General features: G+C 43.7%; 1 protein-coding gene across 3 annotated transcripts in view; it reads left to right on the forward strand.

Annotated features, from left to right (window-relative positions):
* PDGFRA (platelet derived growth factor receptor alpha) overlaps nucleotides 1–26620 on the forward strand; it is a 47776-nt gene extending 21156 nt beyond the window's left edge. For all 3 annotated transcript variants that reach the window (XM_019962765.2, XM_019962768.2, XM_019962767.2), the window contains exons 8-23: nucleotides 619–734; nucleotides 1660–1786; nucleotides 3010–3203; nucleotides 3900–3994; nucleotides 4205–4337; nucleotides 6518–6622; nucleotides 7005–7115; nucleotides 7371–7524; nucleotides 8537–8703; nucleotides 11551–11666; nucleotides 12020–12142; nucleotides 13079–13190; nucleotides 14828–14927; nucleotides 15038–15143; nucleotides 16392–16633; nucleotides 23205–26620. In XM_019962765.2, coding sequence (XP_019818324.2) covers nucleotides 619–734; nucleotides 1660–1786; nucleotides 3010–3203; nucleotides 3900–3994; nucleotides 4205–4337; nucleotides 6518–6622; nucleotides 7005–7115; nucleotides 7371–7524; nucleotides 8537–8703; nucleotides 11551–11666; nucleotides 12020–12142; nucleotides 13079–13190; nucleotides 14828–14927; nucleotides 15038–15143; nucleotides 16392–16633; nucleotides 23205–23352 — 2149 coding nt within the window. In that variant the 3' untranslated portion in view covers nucleotides 23353–26620. The remainder of the gene's footprint in view (nucleotides 1–618; nucleotides 735–1659; nucleotides 1787–3009; nucleotides 3204–3899; nucleotides 3995–4204; nucleotides 4338–6517; nucleotides 6623–7004; nucleotides 7116–7370; nucleotides 7525–8536; nucleotides 8704–11550; nucleotides 11667–12019; nucleotides 12143–13078; nucleotides 13191–14827; nucleotides 14928–15037; nucleotides 15144–16391; nucleotides 16634–23204) is intronic.
* Nucleotides 26621–27101: the final 481 nt, after the last annotated feature.

The following is a 27101-nucleotide window of genomic DNA, read 5'->3' on the forward strand; positions in this document are numbered from 1 at the left end:
TTCTGTCCTCGTATGCGTTGGTACCCTCGCCTCCCCACCCACAAGGAATACTTTTATTAGTTTTGTTAGGAAGGTTTCTTATGAAACCTTCCAGAGTTTTTTAAGCAAATACAAGCAAGCAAGAGTTTTATACCCCAGTGACCTCCCTGTATTAATACAGAGACAGTGTCTTTATTATTTCTTCCAAGGTTGTTCCAATATTTGGCTGAATCACTCATATGATGGATGTTAAGAGGAATCAAGTATTTGTTTTTATTTTGTATTGGCGTATAGTTGCTTAACAGTGTTGGCAAGTATTTTTTTCTTAAATATAAAAATCCAGGATTCAAATAAAAGGAAAGCTGGTAAGATTTGTTTTTTCCCATTTAGAAGTCAGGCCTTAGCAGAGCTGACTGCTCTTGTAGCCACATAAGCCATTGTTCATCTCTGGTCTTCTGTTTAAGAATAAAATGTCTACAACTCAGACCTTCAGTGCATAGACAGTATAAGGGAAATCCCAGGAAAGTGATCATATGGACAAGATATTTTTTAACAACATTTGAATTGAAAATGGTAACTGCTTAACGATTGGAATTTATTGGGCTACTCCTTGCTGAAACACAGTCCTTTTCTTTTAAGTTATCGAAGCAAATTAAAGCTGATCCGAGCAAAGGAAGAAGACAGCGGCCATTATACTATTGTAGTTCAAAATGAAGATGATGTGAAGAGCTATACTTTTGAACTCTTGACTCAAGGTTTGTAAGAGCCTGATAAAGATAACTTCAGCTCGGTGGGTGGGTGACTGAGAGTCTCCCGAGGAGAGCCTAGCCCTGTCCCCCCAGGTCATGGAGGGAAAAGCAACCCTTTCAGAGAGAAGCAGGGGGTGTGGGTGTCAGGTGTAGCTCTGTTGGACTTATGAATTTACATAATTCTGAAAAGTTCCAGGCTAGTCTGGAACTGTCTGACTTGGAATTCCTAGGCTTCAATCGCTTCCTTACCACCTGTTTCTCAATTAGGTACTTCCAGTTCTGAAAAGAGTGAGATGATATGTTTTGGCCCGGATGACATTAGGTCGTTCCAGAGTGTTTTGGCTTTTTGTGCCTAGCTTTCTTTATAGACCTCTGGAGAAGCCCCTCCCAGAACGGAGTGCCCGAGTCTGTGTATACTCCAGTTAAGCACCTAGTCACTGAGTACCTACCATGGGCCATGTTAGGCTCTTTTGACCCTCAGAGTCAATCTGTGATACAAGTATTAGCATATTTCTAACATTTGATCACTGGTTACAAAAAAGAATCTTTAAAATGTAATACTATTGCACTTTGGTAAATGCTGCTTTAGGCCCTAGCATTTAGATGAATCTATAAGCTGATTCCCAAGCTATAATTCTAAGAGCCTCTTTGTCTTTCAAGTCAAATCAACACAGGGGCTTTTTGCTTTCTTTACACCAGATTTAAAACACCACAGGGCACAAATGCCGTAAGCATGCTCTTAACCAGTTGGATCTGTGCAAACTGGAGTGTTGTTATGCATAAGACTGGTCTCAGCTCCCTGCTGGGTGGTTGGTTGATTTATAGGTTCAAATGTTATGTGGACAGGTTTTGAACTCATATTCCACTTGGTAGTTCCCCAAAGTTCTGGTATGCCAGCCATCCAGTTCTGATTTCTTTTCACCTCCTGCAGTTCCATCCTCCATACTGGACTTGGTTGACGACCACCATGGCTCTAATGGGGGCCAGACTGTGAGATGCACAGCCGAAGGGACCCCTCTTCCTGATATCGAGTGGATGGTTTGCAAGGATATTAAGAAGTATGGAACACATTCCTTTCTCTTTTGTGGTCAGGATGTTTCTGCCTTAGCACAGAGACCCTCAAATGTATTTTATTTCTTTGGCTGGCTCTGTTTTTGGAATTTGTGATTCTTATTTGGCCTGGTCTCACAAACTACAAGATAGGGTTCTAAACATGGACCTTGTGTGTGTGTGCATGTGTAGGTATGCACGTGTGCTTTTGTGTTCTGAATAGCTGTAAGAAGAAGGTCTACAGCCTTCAGCATATTCTCAAAGGGTCTGCATTCTGAAAAGAGCATGAATTTAAAGACCTGCTCTAAGAGGCTCTTTCCTACCCTGGCCCACATTTTCATTTCACATTTCGTCTTTGATGAACTTTATTTGGTGGCTAGACTGGAGTGTGAACATGCCTGAAGATACTGCCCAGGGGGCTTCTCTGTACCTGCTGTGTGGTGGGAGGTAACTCTCCAGTTCCTCCTTCACTGCTCATTCCTCAACCTTCTCCGTGGGCGTCTCCAGAGTGCAGTGTTCTTGCACTCCTTCCCGGGGTGCCTGCTGTGCTCCGAAGCCTCTGAGCTTTTCTTGGAGGCTGAGACTCCTCCCCCCGGCACCCAAGGCCAAAAGGCACTGGACTTGGATCTAGACGGGCTGGATTCTAGGTCCAGTCCTAGTTACACCTGAGGGGGTCCCCACAGCGGGGGTGGAGAAAAGGGAGGGGACCAGGCCTCTTTTGGAGGGGTGGGACGTTGGCATACTTAAAACATTCTTGAAGTCTAGTTTGCTCAGGGGTTCAAGGCTTGTGATGGGTAGTTCTGTTGGATTGAACTTGTTTATCTCTGCCTTGCCTTCAAAAACAGTTAACTTAAACAATTTTTTAAATTTATTTGGCTGTGCTGGGTCATGTGCATGCGGCATGCAGGATCTTTAGATGCCAACTCTTAGTTGGGGCATGTGGGATCTAGTTCCCTAACCAGGGATCAAACCCAGGCCTCTTGCATTGGGAACTCAGAGTCTTAGCCACTGGACCCACAGGCAGGTCCCAACAGTTAACTTTTAATTACCCACATGTAGTTTATTCTCTAGGAGAACAAGTTTTAAGGTTAATCTGCACCTAAAATATCCATCTGTAGCCTTGCAAATGCAGACAGGGTCAGCACTGCTTGCTGTCTTAAATGATTCTCACTGCTCCACCCCCATGACTCCCCACAATGGGCTCTATATCTGTGCCTTTTACTCTCTCCAGATGTAACAATGAAACTTCATGGACAGTTTTGGCCAACAACGTTTCAAACATCATCACAGGGGTCCACCCCCGAGACAGGAGCACAGTGGAAGGCCAGGTGACATTTGCCAAAGTGGAGGAGACCATTGCAGTCCGGTGTCTGGCCAAGAACCTCCTCGGGGTGGAAAGCCGAGAGCTGAAGCTGGTGGCTCCCAGTGAGTAGCTCATGGGTTAGGACAACTAAGTCTTCAGCTGAGCCCTTCCTCCCTTCGGTGGGACTTTGAATCCCAGATGGGATCCTTATAGGACTGAAGGTCCAGAGGCTCTTAAAGGATCTTCTCTGGGCACCTGTGTAGGAGCCTTGTCTTTTAGTTTCAGATCTCAAACTGCATCTTTCTGAGGCCCCTTGGTATTTTGTTTGTCTATAAGCATATAGCTACCTAGTCTCTTTGGTCTGGTATGGTGATGGAGGATGGGGAAGGAGGATCTTCTGCCTCGTTGGTCCTTGTAACAGTTGAGACAGGTTGACTTCTTAAAAAAGAAAAAATTAGTGAAGCCAAAAGCAATATAAGTATACAGTAACCTTTCAAAATACACTGCACTTAACTTTCTGAACTAATGGCATCGCTCAGCCTCATTTATCAGTCTTTATAGTCCAGTTCACACCTTTGGAGAAAGGATTGTGTTCCCAGCCAAATTTTGTCCCTTGCCCATCCAAGGGGAGAGTTGGAGTAGTTTCATGTATGTAAATAATTGAGAGATGATCTTGTCCATTCCCCAAATGAGCCAGGCAGCCCTTATGCTTCTCACCAGTAGAGAGAGATTTCCAGCCCAGAAATGGCCACCCTGCCTTCCTGCCCTCCTGCGAATTTGTGCAAGTTCTCCACCATGCCCCACCTCTTGTCCTCTAGCTCTGCGCTCTGAGCTCACTGTGGCGGCTGCTGTCCTGGTGTTGTTGGTGATTGTGATCATCTCACTCATTGTCCTGGTCGTCATTTGGAAACAGGTAGATATTTTTTAAAGAACTAAAAATCCTTACTGATAAGAACAAGAAGAGCAACCTAGCTCAGTGCTTGGCACAGAGAAGGAGCTCAGTAACTAGATGATGAGTGAATGTTGCTGAATCCTTCCGTGTCAGTCACTTTGCTGCTGTGGTTAAGCTTTGGTATCTTTGGACGTTGATAATTTGCCAGTTACCTGTCCTCATCATTTATAGAAACCAAGGTATGAAATCCGTTGGAGGGTCATTGAATCAATCAGCCCTGATGGACATGAATACATTTATGTGGACCCGATGCAGCTGCCTTACGACTCGAGATGGGAGTTTCCAAGAGATGGACTCGTGCTTGGTAAGCTCCTGCCCTGCTGGGTGATCTCCCAGGACTCCTTTTGCTTTGTCCACAACTTTACTCTTCACAGGCCTGTGGAGGAACAAAGGATCTGAACCTGTGCTTAGTAAGAGTGAGGCGTTAGAAATTGGCTTTTTTGGAAATGTTTTTCTGCCTTTGAAAGTGAGTCAATCAGATCACTGCAATGATTTTTTTTTTTTTAAACCTCCTTCCATAGCAAATTACAGGTTAAGAAAATTTTACAAAAGAAGAAGCGACTATAGGGAAACACCCATCAGAGTGGCTTTGTTTTGGAAATGATACCTATTGGAAACGAGATGAATTTCTGTGATGAAAAAGGAGCAGATGAAAAATGAATGAAGACAATTCAAAAATATGTTTTGACCCAGTACCTTCTGAGGATGTAGTAGATACTTCTTTAAAAATAGAATGTAAAAATATAAGTTTTTACATTTTAAAGCAAAACATGAAAAACTTTTCAAATATTTTCGTCTTGGGTTGAGACCAAGTACAGGAAACTTTAGTCAAGATATATATATATATATATATTTTTTAATTACATTCTAAATGAATGAAAATAGGACAAAGACAAATGAAGGTGAGAGCTAGAGGTTGTGTCATCATGAATATTCTAACAGTAGGTACTTTGGAGGACGCCGAAGGCATTTTTAAATTATCTACTTGTCTCATTCCAGAAAGCAGCCAAATTAGGTCTTCCTAGAAAGTTACTTAAACTGAGATCAAACAAGACACCCTAGCCTCTCTCATTCAAATACCTATGTCTGAGAACTAAGCTTGCTTTATTATATTTTCTCCCTTGTTTTACAAAAGGTGAGGAGCTTAGGGAAGTTAAAAAGTAATAAAATAAGGAGAAAAAGGGGCAACATTCATTGCTAAGAGGTGTTCCTGTGTCTCTCTGCTTCTGTGTACTGTCGAGCTGCTGGGGAAGTGGTACCTTTGCAGGAATAAGTTCTAGTCAAGCAGACGTGCAGTCAGCGGCACTATGGGCTCCCAGTGCCCGTTAGGAGCCAAGGCTTCCCCTGGTTTGATGGAAACGTCTGTTTTAGACTGCAGACTCTTTAAGAGTGGGCAACACACGGGAAGAAATACTTAGGGAGTTTGGGATGGACAGGTGCACACTGATATTTTAAAATGGATAACCAACAAGGACCTACTGTAGAGCACAGGGAACTCTGCTCAATGTTATGTGGCAGCCTGGATGGGAGGAGAGTTTGGGGGAAAACGGATACATGTATAGGTATGCCTGAGTCAGTCCCTTCTCTGTTCTCCTGAAACTTTCACAACATTGTTAATTGGCTGTACCCCAATACAAAATAAAAAGTTAAAAAAAAATAGTGGGCACGAGAGCCTCCATTTCCTTTTGTATCTCCCAACGCGTGGCAAAGTGTTGTGCTCCTGGGCATGTTTAGCCTTCTCTCTTCCTGGTCCTCCTAACAGACAGACAACAGGAGGGCCAGCCTGAAGTTTGCTTCATCACTACTTGGAATTGATAATGTCCTGAATAGGGAAGTATTTCCAGTGGAGAAGCTTCCCTGGTGGCTCAGATGGTAAAGCATCTGCCTGCAATGTGGGAGACCTGGGTTCGATCCCTGGGTTGGGAAGATCCCCTGGAGAAGGAAATGGCAACCCACTCCAGTACCCTCGCCTGGAAAATCCCATGGACGGAGGAGCCTGGTAGGCTGTAGTCCATGGGGCCGCAAAGGGTCAGACAAGACTGAGCAACTTCATGTTCACTTTCACTTCCAGTGGAGAAAGGCTTTTTGTTGCAAAAGGTGCCCCTGTTTGTGTGGGGAAAACAGAAGGGTAGAGAGCCAGGAGGTTTGGGCCAGAGCCACAGAGAACACGTGCCATAGAGCCCAGGCTTTGGCTCAGCTCTCCAGCCTGTAGATGAGTGCTCACACTAGGGAGGGCTGTACCTCCTTTCTTCCCGTCTGTGTTTTCCCTTTCCTTTGCAAATGTTATGTGACAAAAGCAATTATACTAATTTCCTTCCCTGTGGGCTCAATTCTGGTTTTGACATGATGACTTGGAGGAGTTATTATGCTTTCTCCATATGGGAAAAACACCACCCAGCTGTGCACCCATGATTGCTGGCCATGGTATATGAATTGGATGAGATGCCTGATTCTGTGTGTGTTGATGGTTCTGGTTGCCCACAGGTCGGATCCTGGGGTCTGGTGCATTTGGGAAAGTGGTTGAAGGAACTGCTTATGGATTAAGTCGGTCTCAACCTGTCATGAAAGTAGCAGTGAAGATGCTAAAACGTAAGTGCCCCTTTTCTGGAGATTTCTTGAACATGGAGATATTAAACTCAAAAATCACACAGCCAGTAAATGTCAAATTTAGGACTAGATCTTAGTTATTTCAACTCTAGGTTTTTTGCGTATTTAGACTCTTGTCAGTGAGGTTTATTTAGAGCATTCTTGTCACTTATATGTTGGAAAATCAAGAGTTATTTTTAGTAGCTTCTTTTTACCCTGCAGACTTGGGATAAGTTGTTAGTGTGTAGACTGAGTAACTAGCCATTTCCCTTTGAGACTGTTAGTAAATAAAATGATACCTAGTTGTAGGGTTAGCCATGCTTTTGGCTTTTTCTGGGAAATAAATAATTCAGTTGAACTGATGTATGATTTATTTCTTCAACAGCCACAGCCAGATCCAGTGAAAAACAAGCTCTCATGTCTGAACTGAAGATAATGACCCACCTGGGGCCACATTTAAACATCGTGAACTTGCTGGGCGCCTGCACCAAGTCAGGTAGGCTTGCTCACCTCAGAGTGAGGATTTCCCTAGAACACCTACCATTGCGAAGACTGTCCAAGCTTTTTAATCCCCCAACATTGTACCTCCAGCCACGCCAGCAAATGTCAGTCTGTTGAATGGGGTTGTGGACTGAGTTCCACTGAGGGAAGCTCCCTGTTCTTGAGCAGTGTCTTTTACCACTGTAGATACAGTAGGTTCATGGCTTCTCTGTTCTTCACGCTCATCTCCAACTGGTTTTGGACCCCACAGGCCCCATTTACATCATCACTGAGTACTGCTTCTATGGGGATTTGGTCAACTATTTGCATAAGAATAGGGACAGCTTCCTGAGCCACCATCCAGAGAAGCCAAAGAAAGAGCTGGACATTTTTGGATTGAACCCGGCTGACGAAAGCACAAGAAGGTAGGTGCAGAGACAGACGCTGCTGTGAATCACTGTCTTATGCGTGCGTGCGTGCGTGCTCGGTCGCTTCAGTTGTGTCCGACTCTTGTGGACCCCAGGGACTGTGGTCCACCAGGCTCCTCTGTTCATGGGATTTTCCAGGCAAAGATACTGGAGTGGATTGCCATTTCCTCCTCTAGGGAGGAAATGTCTTATGAGCCTCACCAATGTAGACAACCTGTGTCCTGATGGAGGTCGTGTCTACAGATTTAGGGCCAGGAGGTAGCAAGACTTGAAGTCAACTACCCTGCTCCATCACCCTGTGACATGGTGCTGAGAGATACCCCATGTCTGTAGGTGTCTTAGACAGGATATCATGTTGGGGAAAGCTTTGCTGATAGGTTTGAATGAGAGGAAGAGTCGAAATCATCCTGGGAGCCAGTTGCTATTTATGTGTGGTCCACTTCAGACTTCCAGATGTGTCTCTGGCCAGGGAAGCCTTGGTGCTCATATCTTGTGAGAAACTATCTGAGGATTTACAAGTTTCAGACACTGGTCCTTGCTGAACCCGGGCATACCAGTCAGGCCAATGAAGTGATGACTGCCACTATCGATATCTAAAGTGACTGAAAAGATCGCTGTAGATAAGACGTTCTGCAAGATCAGAATGTGTGTGAATTCACTTCATATTAAATTACTCAATGGATACCAAATTGGTGTTAAATTTATTGGGTAGAAGGAATCGTCTGTCCAAGCCACTTGGTCACGTGGTGAAGCTCTCTGGCCTGTGACTGAAAAACAGAATAAAGAGAGTTGAGCTGAGGTGGTCTGTGTGTGATCCTTGATTAACGCGCATCTGCCCGACTAGACCGCCCACGAGAAGGATGTGGGTGGTTGTGCTTTTGATTCCCCTGCCGCCTCTGTGCCCACCACTGCCTCACACATGGTGGGTACCTGGTCTTCACCTACTGAGTTACGGGTGATCACTCCAGAGGGACACCCTGGCTAAGGTTCCTTTTTTCTGTTTTTACAGTTACGTTATCTTATCTTTTGAAAATAATGGTGACTACATGGACATGAAGCAAGCTGACACGACACAGTATGTCCCCATGCTGGAGAGAAAAGAGGTTTCTAAATACTCGGACATCCAGAGAGCGCTGTATGATCGCCCAGCCTCGTATAAGAAGAAATCCATGTTAGGTAAAGGTGTCTTTGCTTGTGCTTGGGGTGCTGAGATCTCCCGGTGGTTTAATATGATACTTGGAATACTCAGAAGGTGGTGAGCAGGCCTGGTAAGCTGGACTGTCAGGCCACATGGTCCCTAACTGCAGATCTGCACAGCTGGGTCTGTGACACGTTTTTGCGGGTCTGGCCTGTAATTTTTTTAACTAGAACTCATACTAGTTAAACTCTTTTTATTTATTTATCTGTGTTTGGCTGGGCTGGGTCTTCATTGCTGTGTGTGGGCTTTCTCTAGTTGTGGCGACCGAGGGCTGCTCTGCTGCGGTGTGCGGGTTTCTCGTTGTGGTAGCTTCTCTTGTTACGGAGTACAATCTCTAGATGTGCAGGGTTCTGTAGTTGGGCACAGGGGCTTAGTTGCTCCGAGGCATGTGGAATTTTCCCAGACCTATGTCCTCTGCATTTGCAGGCAGATTCTTAATCGCTGTAACACCAGGGAAGTCCTGGCTTGTGAGCTGAAAAAAGGAAAAGAATAAAGACAGAACTAATATAATGAATTTTTCAGATTTTAAGTGTAATTTTATTTTATTAATTTTATTTTGTCTGACTATATTGATATATTGAGATATGATTGACATACAGGGCTGTATACATTTAAGGTGTACAGTGTAATGATTCGACTTACAAACATTGTGAATGATTACCACGATAAATTTAGTGAACATCCATTTTCTCACATAGATACAAAATAAAAGAAAAAGAAAAATTTTTTCCCTTGCAATGAGAACTTTTAGGATTTAGCCTCTTAAATTTCATATATAAAATATAGCAGTATTAATTGTATTAATAATGTTGTACATTGCATCCCTGAATTGTACATTTTAAAGTGTAATCATTTTAAAGAATTATTTATTCTGACATAATAGTATTCATTTTTTGGTTTAACATACCTTTTTTGCTTTAAATGAAGGTATGGTGGTAATTATTTTTTCTCAGTGCCCTTACTTGGTAACATTAAAATCTGGCAATCTTTTATTGATTCCTAATATTATTTTAAAAAATTCAGTTATATAAATCTCTGATATCTGTGTTTAATCGCCCTAGCTGTTAGCTTTGCTAATGCCCAATTTGTGATAGAAACTGAAAAGTGGACAGTTTGAGGTATTTTATCTGACAAGGGTGTTGGGTGTTTCTACTCAATGTTGTTTGAAGGAAGATCCGTTTGTTTTCAAAGCAGATGAGCATGTGGCAGGGTTGATTGATTTATAAACTCCAGGGAGCCTAGCTGATGCCCATACCAGATGGACCACCACACATCTGGTGGGGGGTGGCCCCTGCAGGGTTCTAGTCTAATCACAGGCCTGGAGCTGGGAGGAGGCTTCGGGAGAGATCTGACCATGCTTTGTCACATAATTTTGTATTCCTGGGTCTGAGACCTCCCCTAGGTCCTGCCTGAAAGGTGTTGTGCTGCCATGGAAATTGTTTTGAAAATCACTGATGTACTCTGGATGGTTTCAGGGTTCTTGAATGAAAGGTATAATCATAAAAAAAAAAAAAAAAAGAATGTGCTTGTTTTGCAAAGCGTAGTACATAATAATATTTTCCACTGCTGCAGCTCCAAGTTCCATTCACCTCTCAGTGCCAGCTGGGTAAACTTCCAAGCCCTTTTAAAAGGTTGGCCAACGAGACTTGTCGGAACCAACACTTCCGCTCCCCTGCTGTATTGTTAAAAATAGTTTCCATTGCTTCCCAGGCCGGACCTGGCTCCAGATGTCAGGAGAACCTGATTCATGCTCAGCCCGAGCCCGGTTGGCAGGCAGACCATTGCTTTCTGGCTGGAAAAATGTGAATGGCTGCAGCTACTCTGTACTTGCCTGAGCTTTTTCAAAAAGTGCTGAGAGCTGCTGGCCTAGATTGCCTCCTTCCTCGAAAACCCTGGGACCCTTCCAGGCAGGACCAACTGGGGAAAGTGGGCAAGTTACAGAGAAAGGAACTACATGCAAAGTCTTTGGCACTGAGCTTCAAGATTGCTACTCTAGCCTGATTGGTGGCTAATTTCATTCATAAAGTAAGCCAAGTACTATGAAGGTGGCTTTAAAAAGAAAAACAAAAGCAATTCCTAGAAGCTGCTTTTTCATAGAGGCTTCCTGTACATTCATCATAGAAGATGTGTGGGTGTGGTTGTGGGTGTGGGTGGGTGTGGATATGTGTTTTAAAGGTGGCTGAGGTGATTTGCTAAAGGAAAATTTGGGAGCCAAACAAGAACAAAAATATGTGTGAGAACCTATTAGACTAGTCATTATGGAGATATATATTTAAACCAAGTGTATGTATTTATGGATATATTTCTTTTTATTTATTTTTGAAATTAAAAAAATTATTTATCTATGGCTGCACTGGCTTTCTCAACTTGCAGCGAGTGGGGCTACTCTTCTTCGTGGTGCTCGGGCTTCTCATTGCGGTAGCTTCTCTCTTGTTGTGGAGCATGGGCTGTAGAGCACATGGGCTTCACTAGCTGTGGATCTAGGGCTCTAGAGCAAGAACTCAGTAGTTGTGGCTCACGGGCTTAGTTGTTCCATGGCACATGGAATCTTTCTGGACCAGAGATGGAACCTGTGTCTCCTGCATTGGCAGGTGGATTCTTTACCACGGAGCCACCAGGGAAGTCTGCATTTCTTTTTAAAGAGGACATTTCTGCATAGTGTATACTCATCTGTGAGGTCTAGACACTATGAGAACATGATCATAGGTATGTTCTCTGGACAAGCCTCTGCAGCCTAATGAGTGGCCCAGCCTTGAGAGAGTGTCAAGGTGGCTGATGTTTCATGCTGTTCACTAGCGCCAACACATTTAATTTTTTTCCTGCAGACTCAGAAGTCAAAAACCTCCTTTCAGATGATAACTCAGAAGGCCTGACTTTGTTGGATTTGTTGAGCTTTACCTATCAAGTCGCCCGAGGAATGGAGTTTTTGGCTTCAAAAAATGTAAGTGTGTTCAGACAACAGAGACCTCTTTAGACCCAGGCCTTGCTCTGGGTGAGGTGAGCATGGAAGGAGAGTTGTGGAGGAGCCAGTTGCCACGTTGCTTCTCGATACCCCTTCCCAGAAGGTGAGTGGGCCCTCCGGCAGGATCAGGTGTCCACTTTTCTCCAGAGCTTTCTCCCTCTTGGAAGGCACTGGGTTGAAAGCCTGGGCGGGGTGAGCTCTGGGGGCCAGGACAGCCTTCCTGAGGTGTCCGGGCACCTCCAAGAGTCCCTGTTAAGTGGCCAGTCTTGCAGGGGGCGTGCTATCCAGTGGCAGGTGGATTGACCCCCATCCTGTCTTCCCTTTGTGTGCAGTGTGTCCATCGGGACCTGGCGGCTCGCAACGTCCTCCTGGCGCAAGGGAAAATCGTGAAGATCTGTGACTTTGGCCTGGCCAGAGACATCATGCATGATTCGAACTACGTGTCCAAAGGCAGTGTACGTGCCCCTAGCTCATTTGGCATGCTTGCCCTCCCTTACTTGAATCTTTGAAAGCAGATGTTGCTTCTAGCCATTCACAGCCTGGACTTTTAACATGGAGTCCATGACATTCATGAATGGGGTCCAGGGGTCAGTAGGCAAACCACAAGCTCTGCAGACAGACTGCCTGGGTGTGAGCACCGGCTCGGCATCTACTAGCGTAGGCACTCGGGGCAAGTGTCTTGGCTATTCTGTACCGTGGTTTCCCTAACTGTATCGGGGGAGTGTTATCAGTACCTATCTTCTGAGTTGCCGTGGAGCATTAGATCAGTGGATTTGTGTAAAATGCTGAGGACAGTGCCTGGCACTTACAAAGAAGGAAAGTGTTAGCTATTAATATGTAAATTGTGCATTCATTTCCAAGGAGCACACCTTTGGAGATTATCAAATTTTCAGATGGTGTCTGTGACCCTGAAATGTTAAAGCCATTTGAGTTAATACATTTTAGAGGCACAATTTCCTTAAAGATAGTCATTCTGTTCTACATTTGAACCTTCTTCCCATTGTTGCTTACAGTTCAAAAATGTAATTGGCTCTCAGTTCACTGGGTCTGTTCTTAATTTTGTTCCTACGAACACCTGAAAATAGGGGACAGGTCCACTTAAGGCTCATACCTTTGGGATAAAAATTCAGGATTAAATATCTTTGGATGTTACTCCTTGGGAGGGCATAAGAGACAAGAGTGAGCACCCATCATTCATAAGATATGTATATAGAGCACCTAGTGCTATAGAAGGTGCCAGGCACTCTTCTAGTCCTGGGAGTACAGATGCTCATGCAGAGTGAAGTTCCTGGCGCAAGTTGTTATTAGCTCCAAGAGAAGCCCTTCCTATTTTTGCTGCTGTAGATTATTGCTGCACATGCTGGGTTTAATGTCCTTCCCCTTCCCTGCAGACCTTTCTCCCCGTGAAGTGGATGGCTCCTGAGAGCATCTTTGACAACCTGTACACCACGCTGAGTGACGTCTGGTCCTATGGCATCCTGCTCTGGGAGATCTTTTCCCTTGGTATGGGCCTAATAGCTCCGCTTGTTTGGGTTGTTCTGGACAACACTGGAAGGAAAACGCTGTGTTTTTCAAGCTTTGGGATGTAAATAATGTTAAAATACCTGGTGTTAGTCAAGTGAATGTAGCTGATTAACACGTTGTGCATTTACGATGGCTAGTGTGTGTCCAAGCGGTCTGAGAACGGGTCTTGGGGGGCTGAGCCCTTGCTCCTGGCCTTTGCCTCCCTCTTTCCTTTGGGTTACATCAGAGGAACTTTCTCCTGATGGAGATGCACCTGATGACATCCACTCACCAGTCGCTTCTTCACCTTGGACTTTGGGTTAAGTGGGTTCACCAGGAGAGAGTCCCCCTCCCTGACTCCCATCACTCATGGTGATGGATATGCAGAAAAGCAGTGCAGTGAGGGAAAGGGGATGGGGACTCCCTTCCTGGTCATCATTCTGGAGGGGAGAAACCTCCCAGTCAGTCAGGCACCAGGTACTGAACAACACAGCTGTCCCGTGCTACCAGTTAAGGGCCTTATAAGGGGATGACTGATGACCCTGACCTTGGACAGTTCAGCTGGGGAGATAAAACTTACACATTTAGTGATAATCTATGTGGTCCTGATTTTAAGTTGAAATAGAAGCCCAGGGAAAAGAGAAAGGAGTCCTGGAGTAGTTTTAGAAGGAGATTAAACTTGACCTGGACTTGGCCGGTAAAGTGTGAAATGTTTCATGAACCCACTATTGTCCTGATGTGATAGTAAAGGACTTTTCCTGCTTGTTGCCTTTTTCTATTTTGGTTCATCCCTCCATGGATGTCACTGTGGTTCATCCCAGGGTGTGGCTTAACTGAGAGTCTCATATTCTGTTAAAAGCAGAGAATTAGCTAGACATCCCAAGACTTCTGCCTTAATTATTTGGACATTTCTGATGAAAATGACTTTTTTGGCCTCAGTGATTCAGAATTTCTCTGGATTTCTATTTTGCTTTGTATTCATAGACCCAGTACTCAGAAACGTTGAAGAACACTTCTGTGCTTTTTCTAGATGTGTAGAATTTTTGCTAGGGTTCTAGACTTGATCAACCTAGAAGTCTTGGTTAAATTTTTTTTTAATGATTTATAGGTTACATTTACTTTAGAAATAGGGTTATAAATGAAATACATACGCAATAACTTAAAGAGTTGTTAAATGAATCCATGAATACATGAATGCTTGTCTCTAATCACAGCAAAGTTGAAAGTAGGCATTCTCTTTCAGTTCCTGCTAACTTTTAAAAACATTTTGCATAGAATTCCTTTGAGTAATAGCGGTTCATTTTGGCTTCCCTAGATAGACCTGAATTGCTTACAACATTTCCTTAAAGTAGCTCAGCCTTGTGGTTTGTTAGGGAGGGTGGACTATTAAGTGGTGTGATGCAAACAAGGCTTTGGTGTGTCCCTCTATGTCTGTTTGGACTTTCCCTTTTGGTTAAATTTAAGATTTGGGCAGGGCTGTGAAATCAAGCAGATGGTAACACTAGATTTCCTTGAAAGAACCGATACTTCAAAGTGGGGATCCCCAAACGTTTTCTAGAGGTGCTGTATCACCCCAGGTGTTTCAACAGTGTACCACATACTTGTCAACCCTGGTTGTCTTCTTCCTGGCCTCTCAGGTGGCACACCCTACCCTGGCATGATGGTGGACTCTACATTCTACAATAAGATCAAGAGTGGATACCGGATGGCCAAGCCTGACCATGCCACCAGTGAAGTGTGAGCCTCTCCCCATCCTGTGGGCCTGTGTTCATGCCCGATGGGTCTGTGGGGGTGCGGGTGCCCTGATCATCCTCTCCGTGCCCACTCTGAGTCCTGTGCTTCTCCAGCTACGAGATCATGGTGAAGTGCTGGAACAGTGAGCCGGAGAAGAGACCCTCCTTTTACCACCTGAGTGAAATTGTGGAGAATCTGCTGCCTGGACAATATAAAAAGGTTTGTCTGGGCCTCTTAAGATGGGTGGGTGGCAAGGGATGGACAAGGGGAGGAGACAACAGCTGGTTATGTGAGCGAGCAGTATTGTTTTAATGGAACACTTTCAATGGAGGAAAAAGATTGTGTGATCCAGTGGCTGCGGCTTCATGCAGTGCTCCCCAGGCCCTTGGTAGCAGTGATGAATGAAAACCCTCCCCTTCCTGCACGGCTCCCATTCATCCTAAGTGTGCAACACCTGTAAGCACTTTATTCTCCAGATGTTTTAGTATCTGAAGCTACTGTGCAGTTAGAAGTCTCAGGGCATCCACAGCCATTAAATCGCTAATTTGAATGCACTTAAATCCATGCAAAATTGGCTTTTGCCAGCTGACTGGAAGGAACAACCTCAGCTGTTATCTGTGGTTCCAGCTGGTTTTTTGTGGAATAGGAAGCATTGTTCAAAGGAACAAATGTAATTTCATGGAACCAAGCAGGATATGATAATAAATGAAGCAACTTTCTGCTGAGATGCTGAGAAGGAAACCCAGGCACAATTTCTTAGATTCAGATTAGTTGCCATGTAGACTTTCCATACTTACTGCTTCTCTTCCTTCTTCTCAAGGAAGAGCCGTGTGAGCTGAACTGGAAGTTAAATACTTTTGTTTATTGATTATCTCACTGCCCATTACAATTGCCTTAAGTGAGGCAGCAGGAACGCAGAAGGAAGGAAGGAGATTAACCATAGGAAAGTCAAAGACACTCTGGTTGGTGAAGATGCATTGATGGGAACAGACTGGAGCGCTTGTTTATGGAACCTTTTTAGATCAATGGTCCCTAACTTTTTAATTAGATTTCTTCAGTGTATAGGGATCAAGAAAGTTTCAGGTATGTTGCTCCCAGGGGAAGCCCTAGTCAACTCTTATGGGAACCCATCAAAGCCCAAGAGAGACTATCTGATGGGGACCAGAAGGTTCGATGCTAACTCCAGAGAAGGGAATGTGTATGGGGACACAGTAGTAGCTCCAGACTTGCAGAATGGGTTCCTGGTATCTCAAGACTTACCAGCAGGAGATCTCTGGCAATGGTGGCCCTTTCTTCATGTTCCATATCTCTGGGGACAGTTGACATCTGATTCTCCTTCAGTGGTCCAAACCCCACATCTGTGAGGTTGTTTGAAAGCACAGTTAAACAATAGTAAGTTCTGAGTGGCTGTATTAATTTGCAGTTCTGTCAATAACCCTTGAGTAACTGTGAAATCAATGTTTGCAGAGTTATGAAAAGATCCACCTGGACTTTCTGAAGAGTGACCATCCCGCTGTGGCACGCATGCGCGTGGACTCCGACAACGCCTACATTGGCGTCACCTACAAAAATGAGGAAGACAAGCTGAAGGACTGGGAGGGTGGCCTCGACGAGCAGAGGCTGAGTGCAGATAGCGGCTACATCATCCCTCTGCCCGACATCGACCCTGTTCCTGAGGAGGAAGACCTGGGCAAGAGGAACAGACACAGGTAGGAGCTCCCAATGCCAGCTTCCGCTGACACCCTAAGGGAAGGAGCCATTGCCCCCAGGAAGCCCTCCCAGTGGTCTGGTCAGTCTGTTTTGGGGGAGCCAGTGGCAGAACCCCAAGGGGTCTGTGAGTTTTGAAAATGTTTCCCAGATGATTCTTGAAAAATGTTTTGTTCTTTTAAATTTACTCAAGTGTAGTTGACTTACAATATTTATTAGTGTCAGGGTACAACATAGTGATTCAATATTTTTATAGATTACATGCTATATGAAGTTAGTATATTGACTGTATTCCCTGTGCTGTCCATTGTATCCCTGTGACTTATGTATTTTATAACTGGGAGTTGGTACCTCCTAATCCTGTTCACCTACTTTGCCCCTCCCCCCACCCCTCTCCCCTCTGGTAGCCGCCAGTTTGTTCTCTGTATCAGTGAGTCTATTTCTGTTTCATTTGTTCTGTTTTTTAGATTCTGTATACAAGTGAAAATATATGGTGTTTGTCTCTGTCTGATTTATTTCACTAAGCAAAATACCTTCCAGCTCTATTTGTTTTGCTGCATATGGCAAGATTTCACTCTTATGGCTGAGTCATGTTTCATTGTGTGTATTTATATGTACTGTATCTTCTTTATCTGTTCATCTGTTGATGGGCATTTAGCTTACTTTCATATCATGACTATCATAAATAATGCTCTTATGAACATTGAGGTGCATGTCTTTTTGAATGAGTGTTTTCATTTTCTTTGGATACATACCCAGAAGTGGAATTTCTGGACTATATGGTAGTTTTGGGGGGCTTCCTTGGTGGCCCTAGTGGTAAAGAATCCACCTGCCAGTGCAGGAGACATAAGAGACATGAGTTCAATCCCTGGGTCAGGAAGATCCCCTAAAGGAGGGCATGGCAACCCACCCTAGTATTCTTGCCTGGAGAATCCCATGGACAGAGGAGTCTGGTGGGCTACAGTCCATAGGGTTGTAGAGTCAGACATAACTGGAGTGACTCAGCACACACCTAAGAGTTCTATTTTTAATTTTTTGAGGAACCTCCATAATGTTTTCCATAGTGGCTGTATTAATTTACATTCCCACCAACAGTGTACTGCTAGGGTTCTCTTTTTCCCATATCCTTGCCAGGCTTATTATTTTTTGTCTTTTTAATGATAGCCATTCTGACAGGCATGAGGTGAGAGCTCGTGGTTTTGATGTGCATTCCTCTGATTAGTGATGTGGACCATCTTTTCATGTGCTTGTTGGCCATCTGTATGCCTTTGAAAAGATCCCTATTCAGGTTCTGGGTCTATTTTTTAATTGTACTGTGTTTTTGATGTTGAGTTGTATGAGTTCTTTATTTATTTTGGTTATTAATCCCTTATCAGACATATTTTTTGCAAATATCTTCTTTTATTCAGTAGGTTGCCTTTTTATTTTATTGATGGTTTCCTTTGCTATGCAAAAGGTTTTCAGTTTGATCAAGTCCCGTTTTTTAATTTTGTTTTTGTTGCTTTTGGCTGAGGAGACAGATCCAAAAAAATATTGTTAAGACCAATGTCGGCCTATATTTGCCCCCTTGAGCTGGTGGAGGTATAGGACAGGGAGGAACGTGCTTCCCTGATGGAGAACCTTTGACCTAAATCCTCAGGTAATTTGATCAAACTGACACAGCAGTTGTGATTATTGAAGTAATATAAGCCTCTCTTGCTGGTTTCTTTATTAGTCACTGGAACTGAGGAACAAGTGGAGAGACTGGTTGTTCTGGGCTATCTGATGCTGTGTCAGTGGTTCTTAATCCTAGTTGCATACTGGGACCACCTGGGGAGATTTGAAAACTACTGCTATACAAGCCTCGCCTGGACCAACATATTGTAATCTCAGTGAGGCCCAAGTACTCTCTGGCTGATTTGTGTTTTTTTTCCTGTCTAACTTTGTATTATGGAAAATTTCTAACATGCATGATTCAAGTAAAGTCGGGAACTGTGAGCTGCCCATCACTCAACTTCAACATTTTTGAACTCATGACCAGTCTGCTTGTATAACTTCCATAGCCGTACCTACTCCATCACTTCCCTCTAGATTGTTTTAAAGCAGATCCTAGACATCATATCATTCCATCCGTAATATTTCAGCATATATCTAAAAAAAATAAGGGCTCTGTTTTTTAAAATAACTATAGTTATTAGAGACAGCTCCAGTACCATCATATCACCCCTCCAAATTGGCAGTAAATAGTGAAGAGCATCAGATATTCAGTCTGTGTTCAAATTCCCTTGATTCTCACAAATATTGTTTTACATTTAGTTTGTCCTATTCAAGACCCAAATAAGAGTCACACAACACATTGCCATTGGTTGATAGAGCTATATACATTCGTCCTGCCTCTTTTTGCCCCCTTGAATATTATTTGTGTAAAAACCAGAGCATTTGCCTGAAGAGTTCCCACTCCCACATTCAGAATTTTTCTGCTTGCTTTACTGTGTGTGTTTTATCATATGCTTCTGTCTCCTATATTTGTTGTAATTTGGTAGTGGTCTAGAGGCTTGATCTGACTCAGTAGATTTTTGCCAAGTGTCCTGCAAAGGTGGTGCTGTGTACAGGAGGTACATACTGTATGGCTGTCTCTCTTTTTGGGACAATAGCCCATTGGTGATTGTACCTAGACCTATTCATTCATTACCAAAGTGATACTAATGCACAGCCGTGACCAGAACCACTGGTTCACATGGTCCAGATGGAGGGGCCATGCTCTAATTCCTTTCTCTCTTTCCATAACCCTTGGACAGAGGCAGGAGAAGGTGGTGATATTGGCCCTTGGATCAAAGTCCAAGTTGCTTATGAGTTTCTCTCTTTCTCTCTATTCCCTTCTTCATTCAGGATATTTCTGTCTCTTCCACATTCAGTTGACTACATAAAAATATTTAAGCAGAAGCACATAGCATCGGAGAAGGCAATGGCATCCTACTCCAGTACTCTTGCTTGGAAAATCCCATGGATGGAGGAGCCTGGAAGGCTGCAGTCCATGGGGTTGCTAAGAGTCAGACACGACTGAGCGACTTCACTTTCACCTTTCACTTTCATGCATTGGAGAAGGAAATGGCAACCCACTCCGGTGTTCTTGCCTGGAGAATCCCATGGATGGCGGAGCCTGGCGGGCTGCCGTCTGTGGGGTCGCACAGAGTCGGACACGAATGAAGCGACTTAGCAGCAGCACATAGCATTATTATTTTGGAAGCTTACAATTGTGAGTTCTTAACCAATTTAGATGTAAGATATAGACAACCTTGTTTATTTGTATGCACCAGGTAATTTTAAAAGTATAAAATTATTTTTGTTTTTGACACATGAGATTTGGAGATGGGGGGAAAATGGCCTATCAGACTTACCTTTCTGTTTATCCTCTGCTTAGAACAATTTTTAAATGTGTTTGTATTCCTTTAGCAAGCAGTGCTTCTCCAAATTTTGGGTAGCTTTTGTTGAATTTCATGGGGATAGAAAGGAGGGTCTTGGAGCACTTTACCCCAGATCTGTCATCTATTTGGTTACACTGAGTTTGAGGGATCTGAATAGTTCAACTATAAAAAAGGGTTCTGCTTCTAAACAAAGTTAGAAACTTGCATTGGGATAAATAACATTAGAAAGATGCCAGGAACTGTCCTGGGGCGGGGGCGGGGCGGGGGGGTGTACACAAAGCTGGACTTAAGAATTTAGCACCTATTCCTATTGGTCTTCTTTGAATCACACAAAGTATGTCCCAAATGACTGCACTGGGTCAGTGAGACCAGTCCTGACAGGTGGGCTGAGATGGTGAATATCTTAGTTTGGGCTGCCATAACACAGTACCACAGACGAAGGGGCTTGAACAACAGGAATTTATTTCTCCCGCTCTTGGAGGCTAGAATTTCAAAATCAAGGTGTTTGCAGGTTTGGTTTTTCCTGAAGCCTCTCTCCTCGGCTTGCACATGGCCACCTTATCACTGTCTTCACAAGGGCTTTTCCTGTGTGTGCATCTCTGGTGTCTCTTCGTCTTTTTAAGACACCAATCCTACCGGGCTAGAGTCCCATCCTTATGACTTCATTTAGCTTTAAGTATCTCCATAAAGGCTTTGTCTCCACATATGGTCACATTTGAGGGTTGGGACTTCAACATAGGAATTTGGCAGGATACAATTCAACCTGTAAAAGCTGGGATGCTCTCTGTGTAGGCAGGCAGGAGTGAGCATGGTGGTCTTGTGGAAGTCCTTCCCCAGGCACAGGAGGCTTGGCCTTGGTTGGTGAGTGAGCCTGAGGAAGACAGGGCCTTGCTTCAAAGGACTTGGGGGTGCTAGGTCAGAGCCTATCAGGAGCCAGGCCCTACAAGGTGGATATTGTGACTCAGGAATCAGAAATAAATGCAGTCATCAGCATCAGGACCACCCTGAAGCCCAGTGAGCAGCAAGGATGATGTGGTGCTCAGTCTCAGTAGAAGAATGTGCCCGCACTCCAGCCACTGGCTGAGGTCCCAGGAACTGGGTCTGGTTTCCTGCGGGGAGAGGCTGCCAGGACTGGATAGTTATTAAGACCAGCCAAGGGGACTGGGGTTCACAGTGAGGTTCTAGAACCAAGGTGGGAGTGGGGGTGGGAGGATGAAGTACAGACTGGGAACTGAGCTAAAGCTCAGTCTTGAGGAAGGGCCCGTGTTGGGGTTTGTGAAGGGGAACCTCAGTCCAGTAGCGCCGTCGGTTCTAAGAACTCTCTGGGCCACAGGGGCCCGGGGGTAGAGGGCAACAGGCCGTTTCCTGTGGGCTTCTATTGGCCAGTCTTAGTTCTCTGCTTGGAAACTGATATGAAAAGGAGGGGAGAGAGAATGAGGGTCCAGCCTGGCCTGTCAGGCAGGAAACAGTGGAAAGGGTCGAGAGCCCCGGTTTGGTGTGCGTATGGGAGACTCCATCCTGTGGTGTGGCTGCCCAGCCAGTGGTAGGGCTTTTGTAACGTGTGGAGTGCGGTGCTATATAGCCCCACCATGAGGAGGGGAAGCCACAGTCCTGCCTGTCAGCAGACGAAAATCTGCTAGAGCTAAGTGAACGTGTCAGTTGCTCAGTTGTGTCCGACTCTTTGTGGCCCCATGGACTGTGGCCCGCCAGGTTCCTCTGTTCATGGGATTTTCCAGGCAAGAATACTGGAGTGAGTTGCCATTCCCTTCTCTAGGGTATCTTCCTGACCCAGGGACTGAACCCAGGTCTCCTGAATTGCAGGCAGATTCTTTACCTCCTGAGCCACCAGGAAAGCCCACTTGAAGCTAAAAGAGATACATAAAAATTTAGCAATACAAGGCAGGATACCGATAAGATAGTAAGAGTTCAGAGAAGGCAAGGCGCCAGGTGACAGTGACAGTCTGGAGGCCCTAAAGAATATTTTCTAAAAGTTTTGTGAAAAATTTTAAATATCCATAAAAATTGAAAGATTATTTCTACCACTTAGATTTAGCTGTTGTTAACATTTTATCACATTTGCTTTACATATATATGATATGTATACATACATGTGGGCTTCCTCAATGGCTCAGTGGTAAAGTGCAGTGCAGGAGACACAAGAAATGTGGGTTCAATTTTTTTTTAAATATTTATTTATTTATTTACGGCTGTGCTGAGTCTTCACTGCTACGTGCAGGCTTTCTCCAGTTTCAGGGAGCGTGGGGCACTCTGTAGTTGAGGAGCATAGGCTTCTCACTGCAGTGGCCTCTCCTTGTGGCGGAGAACAGGCTCTAGGGTGCTCGGGCTTTGGTAGGTGAGGCACACGGGCTCAGCTGCCCCACAGCATATGGGATCCTCCTGGACCTGGGATCGAACCAGTGTCTCCTGCCTTGCAAGGCAAGCTCTCAACCACTGGACCACCAGGGAAGCCCCCAGGTTCAGTTCTTGAGTTGGAAAGATCTCCTGGAGAAAGAAATGGCAATCTGCTGCAGTGTTCTTGGCTGGGGTATCCCATAGACAGAGGAGCCTGGTGGGCTGCAGTCCATGCGGTTGCATATGTGTGTGTGTGTGCATTCAGTCACTGAGTCGTGTGCGACTCATGCTTTCTGACTCTAAAACTCCCCTCTCAGATGCTCCTCTAGTAAGTAAAGAGCCTTCACCTGGACTCAAGGGGGTTGGATGTATGAGGAGGACATTCCTGGGTCATGGGCTGAGATCCTGAGATCACAGTTTGGACATTCAGGAGGTTGCAGGGCTAGTAAGTGACTAACTCAGCTGAACTTTGCCCGATTTCATCCCTCTGCTTTTTCTTCCCCAGGCCTTTTGCTCAGGCAGTGCTTGTTTTCTCTTCCACTGGAGTTGAGTAGGGAGAGTAGAAACGGTCACAGCTTGTTAGCAACTCGGAAGATTTGGCAGAAGAGAAGGGAAGTTGAAATGACCATGTAGCCCACTGCAGTGGTGGGGGCTGCTTCTGGCTTGGTGGAAGAATCATGCCTGGCTGAGCAGCCTGGATTTGAAAGCCAAAGGATGTCACAGGAAGAGTTCCTTTGCCTTTGGGAGGCCACCTTGGAACCACCACTGTATTCTAGTTGGTCTGATCATGATTTTTCCTATTCTTTTCCTCTTCCAGCTCACAGACCTCTGAAGAGAGTGCCATTGAGACAGGTTCCAGCAGTTCTACGTTCATCAAGAGAGAGGATGAGACCATCGAGGACATCGACATGATGGACGACATTGGCATAGACTCCTCGGATCTGGTGGAGGACAGCTTCCTGTAACTGGCAGATTCGGGGAGGGGGCGGGACTTCCACTCCTGGACCCACCTTGGATCCTTTTAAGAAAACCACTTTATTGCAATGCAAAGTTTGAGAGGAGGACTTGGATGGTGTGTAAAGAGAAGTTCCCAGCCAATGGCCTCTGGGAGCCTTCTAAAGATGAATGATTGGGATATTTTGAAATGAACTTTTTTGGCGTTGCCTCTGGCAGTGTTTCAGTAGCATCTCATTGGTGTGTGAAGTTTGGAGGTAGATGGACAAGGAAATCATGGGCCATGGAAGATGGACTTTGTGTTTCAAGGGCATTGGTGAGATTCCAACGGACACAACTTTTACTGCAACAAAACTCCAGCATTGTAATTATGTAAATAACTCTAACCAAGGATGTGTTTTGATTTGTATTAACTTCTCTGGACTTCTGGAGAGACCACTCAGTCCATCCATGTACTTCCTGCTTGAAACCTGGTATCAGCTGCTGTTGAACTTTCTTGTGAAGTACATGCAAAACCACTTTTGAACCTTAAAAGGTACTGGTACTATAGCATTTTGCTTTTTTTTTTTTTTTTTTAGTGTTGAGGAGATAAAGAATAATTAACCAACTTTGTTTATTAGATTTGGGTCATTTATAAGCCCAACAACTCATATTGTAATCTACGTTTATAATAATACTACTGTTATCAGTAATTCTAAATGTGTAATATGTAACATGTTTTCCCTACAGAAAAAGCACAATTTAAAAAAAATCCTTACTAAATAGGTGACAAGTCTGACAGTTTTTGACGTTCTATTAAATAACATGTTTCTCTATAAAATATGGTTATAGCTTTAGTGGAGGAAATTTAGTTGAACAAAATAAAAGTAGTGTCTTCTGAAGTCAGAGTTTTTAACTGTACTGAGTAGGTTCCCTAATCCATTGTACTAAAAACAATTAACTGCCCTTTAAAGTAATGAGATTTGAAATAAATAAATAAAACCCCTAGATCCTAAGGTCCTCAATATTAAGGCAGGAGTCTGTGCCTAACATGACTTCTCATGTTATTGTCCAGTGGAAAAGGTATTTATCAGCAAAAAGACTGGATTTGCAGAGGTTTGTTCATGCCTTGTGATAATTCTGGTGCATCTCAACACATGTATATATTTTTCATTTTGTGAATTTTTCAGGAAAAATTCAGAAGGATGCCCTGAACTGGAGCTCCCTTCCTTTGTCTCTTACCCTCAGGAGAAACAGTTTGAAAGTCTGAGACAGTAAAGGCATTGTTCAGTGAAGGTGCTGTGTGCCTTAGCCCGGACCCTTGGTCACCATTTGTAACTGGCAACCAGAATTACCAGATTCTACATCCCCATCCCAGAGATTCTGAATTGTCAGTTCTAGGGGAGCAGAGACCTGTGTTTTTATAAACATCCTGGCTGTTCTGCTCAGCCAGATCTGGGGAACACCGGCATAGATGACAGGAAGTTGCCATGGGAAGAAATAATTTGAAATTAGGAACTGGACTAGAGATCAAACATGTAAGAAGCCTACTATTTAAATCTTTGCCTTTGGGTCAGTGACATTTAATGCCACATATCTAGTAATTGCTACCCTTAATTTTACTTTCCAGTCCTTGCTGAGACTCAGCAAGCCAAATCTTGGTTTGGCATATCTTCTCCCTGCTTAGGGGGAACTGAACTCTCTTCCCACCAACTTCCCCTCAAAAGGCATGTACAAAAATGATGCAATTCAGTGTACCAAGTCTCTGTATGATCAAGTCAATATTTTGGTGAAATTTTTTTTTTTAAGTGTTACTGATATTTCGGGGTTAGATGGGAGGACAAATCGTCACATCCATCCAAACTGTCAAACTGGTCATCATGGGTTCATCAGCATTCTTTGCGATACCACTTAATTGCTGACACCCTATGAATGAAACATGGACTGTGATTACCGCAATCACTGTGTGCGCTCCTGGCAGGTGATGCTTTGGGAGATGTAGAAGCAATAACAAGGTACTTGACTACCTACTGGTGTAATCTCAATGCAAGCCCCACCTTTTTCACGGTAAGCGTGAAGACTGAGCCAGATTGGCCGATTAAAAAACAAAACCTGATGAGGTTCTGTAGAGCCACTTAGACTTGAAATACATTCGTGTTTCTAGAATCACAGCTCAAGCACTCCGCTGATCACTCCCTTTCCTCTTCCTCAAACAGCCTCCTTTTATTGGTGCTTTGCATTTTGATGTCCTCTGAATCTTGCATGATATCATGGGGCTGGATGAAAATTCTCAGACCAGCAGGTTCTAGTCCTAATGAATGCTCTCACCTTAGTTTTTACATGGCAGCATTTTTTTTTCTTAAGTAATGTTTTCAGTGTATCACAGATTTGTTTCCTTTTTGGCCTCCTGCAAAGACCCCAGATGAAAATTTGTCAATCCTTCCTGCTCTCTATTTTTATGAAGACAATCAAAGTTGGCCTGAGAAACACAATTTGTGATTTTTAAAAAAAATGATTGATGATGTCCTTAAAATGTGGTCTGCCAATCTGTACAAAATGGTCCTATTTTTGTGAAGAGGGACGTGAGATAAAGTGATGTTATACATCAATATGTATATATGTATTTCTATATAGACTTGGAGAATACTGCCAAAACATTTATGACAAGCTGTATCACTGCCTTTGTTTATATTTTTTTAACTGTGATATTCCCCACAGGCACATTAACTGTTGCACTTTTGAATGTCCAAAATTTATATTTTAGAAATAATAAAGAGAAAAATACCTAAACGTTCCCAAAACAGTGGTGTGGTGAATGTTCAAGAACTAACTCGGTAGGAAGGGTCTACCAATACAATTGTATTACAAATGCCCCTGTTCATTGTTTTTGTTTTAAAACATGTAAATGAAGATCTTTATATTTCAATAAATGAGATATATATAATTTAAAGTTATGCTAAGGTTTTAGCATTTTTGTCTTTAGTTTAACAGTATAAATGAAAGCAATCCTGTTTAATTTACTTTCTCAGTGACATTGCAATAGGACTCTGTATTATGGTTTTAGTGAAATTAGTAGAAAAGTGTAAACATTATTTGAGTTAGCTCTCAGACCCAGCGTTTAACTTAAAGTTGACTGGCCCTTGGCTCATCTTTGACCTTGTCTTGTGTTTGTTATAGAAGCATTGTAGCATTTTGTGCATTTTTGCCTGTACATGGGATACGGGACTGCATTGACTCTGGACACCATTCAAACACTGTAGACGTGCATAAAATAAAAGATTAAAGTCTTTTTTGACCATATCTACTTCCCTGTCCCTTCCCCATTTCTCAGAGGCAGAATTGTAGTTTTGTGTGTCTTCTTTTATCCTTTCAGTTCCCTTTTTGTGTATCTGCTTATATACATACACATGTACCCATCTGCTTTATATTTTACCTAAATGGGATTGTACTTTACATAATGCTTTGTAATGTGTTTTATTCTTTTTCCTTCTTTTTTTTTTTAATACCTTTCATTTTTTAAAACAGCATTTTAAAATTCATAGCAAAATTGAGCAGGAGTACAGATTTCCTTCATACTCCCTCCCCCAACACATGCTTGACTTAGCTTCCCCCACCGCTATCCTCCCCCACAGAGTGGCACCTTTGTTACAATTGATGAACCTACACTGACACATCTTTATCAGAGTCCATGGTGTGTTTTTATTTTTTTAATATTTATTTATTTTGGCTACACTGGATCTTAGCTGTGGCATGTGAACTTCTTAGTTGCAAGTATGGTTTC

This window comes from Bos indicus, chromosome 6, assembly GCF_029378745.1.
Source record: "Bos indicus isolate NIAB-ARS_2022 breed Sahiwal x Tharparkar chromosome 6, NIAB-ARS_B.indTharparkar_mat_pri_1.0, whole genome shotgun sequence".
In the NCBI taxonomy this organism is placed as follows: Eukaryota; Metazoa; Chordata; class Mammalia; order Artiodactyla; family Bovidae; genus Bos; species Bos indicus.